The 3090-nt window shown below is 33.0% G+C and overlaps 1 protein-coding gene across 1 annotated transcript; it reads left to right on the forward strand.

The window, feature by feature from the left end:
• Positions 1–872: 872 nt before the first annotated feature.
• LOC131616802 (GDSL esterase/lipase At5g33370-like) lies at positions 873–2571 on the forward strand. The gene is made up of 5 exons (XM_058888253.1): positions 873–1154; positions 1300–1427; positions 1526–1768; positions 1845–2097; positions 2164–2571. Exons 1-5 carry the CDS (start codon positions 899–901, stop codon positions 2385–2387), a joined length of 1104 nt encoding a protein of 367 aa, XP_058744236.1. The 5' UTR covers positions 873–898; the 3' UTR covers positions 2388–2571.
• The last annotated feature ends 519 nt before the right edge of the window (positions 2572–3090 follow it).

Consider the following 3090-nt stretch of genomic DNA (forward strand, 5'->3'; position numbering starts at 1 on the left):
ATTTCAATAGGAAGAAGCATGAACTTTTTGGTCTTATATATTACTTTAACTATCAATATAGTGAAAAATATGTTAAACAATTTGATGCATTCGGGATTCGTCCAAAATAAATCTGCACTAAAGTGTAACGCACAACCTCTTAAAATTATTATTTAGAGACACAATCATTCCATCAAAAAGATTTTCAAATAATTCTCTTGGACCTATTGGTTCCACTATAAAAAACAAATGAGACAGTTAAAAAAAACTGCCTCCACCTTATAAACGCTTTTTCCAAAAACAATCTCTATTGAGCAGTCTGTTGAGTTTAAAAAACAATAACATTTTAGCAAAGCAGGATAACAATATCTTACTTTTAAACTTTAGTTAGCTCCAGCTTCTATGCTTATCATTGTTTTTTACCGTATTCCATATATACACCTGGTAACTACTCCAATTTTTATCTTGTACTAAAATTTTCTCTTCTTACATTACTTTGTACTGCAACTTTTTTACTAAGCTTAACTTCAACTCTAGTTCAGCTCATTTTCAATAAATTGTTTTACTTCATTCAAAAAATCTTACTACATATATATGTGGCATTATTACACTGGAGGATGGGCACGGACCCCAATGTTCATTGATTCAAAGGATGATGTTGTTTTGGAATCTTATGAATATGCCATACATTTGTTGAAACAATGCACCATAGCATTTAGTTATCTTACTTGATTCAGCTACTACTTTAAACATGGAAGGTAAAAAAAAATTCCATAGTAAATTAGTAACACATTTGTCAATGAGGTAATTATATATCACTCTTTGAAACTTTCTCTATATATAACACTTTCCAAACCATCACTCATACTCACTTCTACATCATACACAAAAAATTCAAGTTTCACTTGTAGTAGTAGTCATGGCTAGTTCTTTAGTTTTAAGGTCTTGTTGTTGTATAATTATGATAATAACAATTTTGTTGATGTCTTTTGGTTTTGGTTATGCTCAACCAACTAGAGCTTTTTTCGTTTTCGGTGATTCGATTGCGGATAATGGGAATAATCATTTCTTAGCAACGACGGCTCGTGCTGATACTCCTCCTTATGGCATTGACTTCCCTTCACATAAAGCCACCGGACGTTTCTCTAATGGCCTAAACATTCCAGACATACTTAGTACGAGTTTAATTTGTTAGACAAATATTATCGAATTAAACATTATTTTTTAGAATTCGAACCCTAGAGATCTCATAGTTAGTACTATTATATGTTTGATTAACAATGCTTATTAACTCTAGTCTCTCATTTGCATGCAATGCAGGTGAGCAACTTGGTTTAGAACCAACTCTTCCTTACTTAAGTCCTTTGTTAATTGGCGAAAAACTTTTAGTTGGAGCCAATTTCGCGTCCGCGGGGATTGGAATTCTCAACGATACCGGATTTCAATTTGTAAGTTTTGATAAAAAAAAAATAATTAGCAAGAAGAATCAAACCCTAAACTCAATTGAAGTTGCTAACATGTAATATATCAAATAATGTTTTGGCAGCTAGAAGTCTTGCACATTGACAAGCAATTGAAGCTTTTCGGTCATTACCAGCAAAGGTTGAGTTTACATATTGGTGAAGAAGAAGCTAAGAAAGTTGTCAACAAAGCAATAGTACTCATCATTCTCGGAGGCAACGATTTCGTCAACAATTATTATTTGATCCCATTTTCAGCAAGATCTCGCCAATTTTCTCTCCCGGACTATGTCACCTATCTCATTTCTGAGTACAGAAAAATTCTAAGGGTTAGTTATAATCATTTCACAATAAATACCACCTTTGAAACATGTGCCATTTCATTAACCAACCATGCATGTGCAGAAACTTTATGATTTGGGAGCTCGTAAGGTTCTCGTAACAGGTACGGGACCAATAGGCTGTGTGCCAGCTGAGTTAGCCTTGAGAAGCAGAAATGGCGACTGTGACGTGGAACTCGAGCGAGCCGCGGCATTGTATAATCCACAGCTTGTTGAAATGATTAAAGGACTTAATAGAGAGATTGGTTTTGATGCTTTCATTGCTGCTAATGCACATCAAATGCACATGGATTTTATTACCAACCCTCAAGCTTATGGTATGTGAAGCAAACTTAGTTTTTTTTTTTTATTGAACTTGGCAATGAAGTTTGGATTATCAACAGGTTTTGTTACATCAAAGATAGCATGTTGTGGACAAGGGCCATACAATGGGATTGGACTTTGCACACCACTTTCGAACTTGTGTCCGAATAGAGATCTTTATGCATTTTGGGATCCTTTTCATCCATCTGAGAAAGCTAGCAGACTCATAGTTCAACAGATCTTAACTGGTTCCAATGAGTATATGCATCCTATGAATCTTAGTACTGTTTTGGCCATGGATTAGTTCTGTTGTTTCATTCATACATTGCACTGTTTGATTCTAGATATCTTATAGTTTAAGTCCCTAGTTCCTAGATTGAGTCTTATAAATTTCAATTACTAATGTTGCAGTAATAAAATGTTGTAGTATTCTTTTTGTTGCTATGTTGTAAGGTTCCTTTGGTGTTTGGAAATATTGGAGAAATTAATTGTGATTGTGTAGTTTTTGATCTTCATAATTAAATAATATTGAGAATTTTCAAATATGGGGAAAAGATTACTATTGTGTGGGGGTAATGGTGGATAGTGCATGTGATGAACAGCCAGTCATAGCTCATAAATTGTATAGATAGACTTGTCATGTGGATGGAAACTTTTGAAAAAGTGAAGATATTGTCCAATGTTTAAGAGTATATTGTAAATCTACCAACATACTATTAAGATGTATTGTACCTCTGAAACATAGTATTAGGCCTAAAAAACTATTATGTTAGAACTTAGAAGTGTTGGTGGTAACATATATGATGCTACGGCAAAAATAAAACCTGATTTTGATTCTTGAAACCATTCATTTGCAAGACAATCTAGTTGCTCCGTTTTAAACAAATAAAAGCGTAATTAAATTAATAATTTTATTATTTTACTAAATCACACCACACTCTAATTGGTTGTTCCTCAAAACACTTTTTTTTTCTAATTTTAATTAAAATTAAATAATTAACAATAAT

The sequence above is a fragment of the Vicia villosa genome, linkage group LG1 (genome assembly GCF_029867415.1).
Source record: "Vicia villosa cultivar HV-30 ecotype Madison, WI linkage group LG1, Vvil1.0, whole genome shotgun sequence".
Classification (NCBI taxonomy): Eukaryota; Viridiplantae; Streptophyta; class Magnoliopsida; order Fabales; family Fabaceae; genus Vicia; species Vicia villosa.

What these genes read in the sequence shown, in the direction of transcription:
- LOC131616802 (XM_058888253.1), top strand. Translation starts at nt 899, where the DNA reads ATGGCTAGTTCTTTAGTTTTAAGGTCTTGTTGTTGTATAATTATGATA. An exon ending in ACGATACCGGATTTCAATTT is followed by an intron (nt 1,428 to 1,525) that starts GTAAGTTTTGAT and finishes ATGTTTTGGCAG; the next exon opens with CTAGAAGTCTTGCACATTGA. An exon ending in AGTACAGAAAAATTCTAAGG is followed by an intron (nt 1,769 to 1,844) that starts GTTAGTTATAAT and finishes ATGCATGTGCAG; the next exon opens with AAACTTTATGATTTGGGAGC.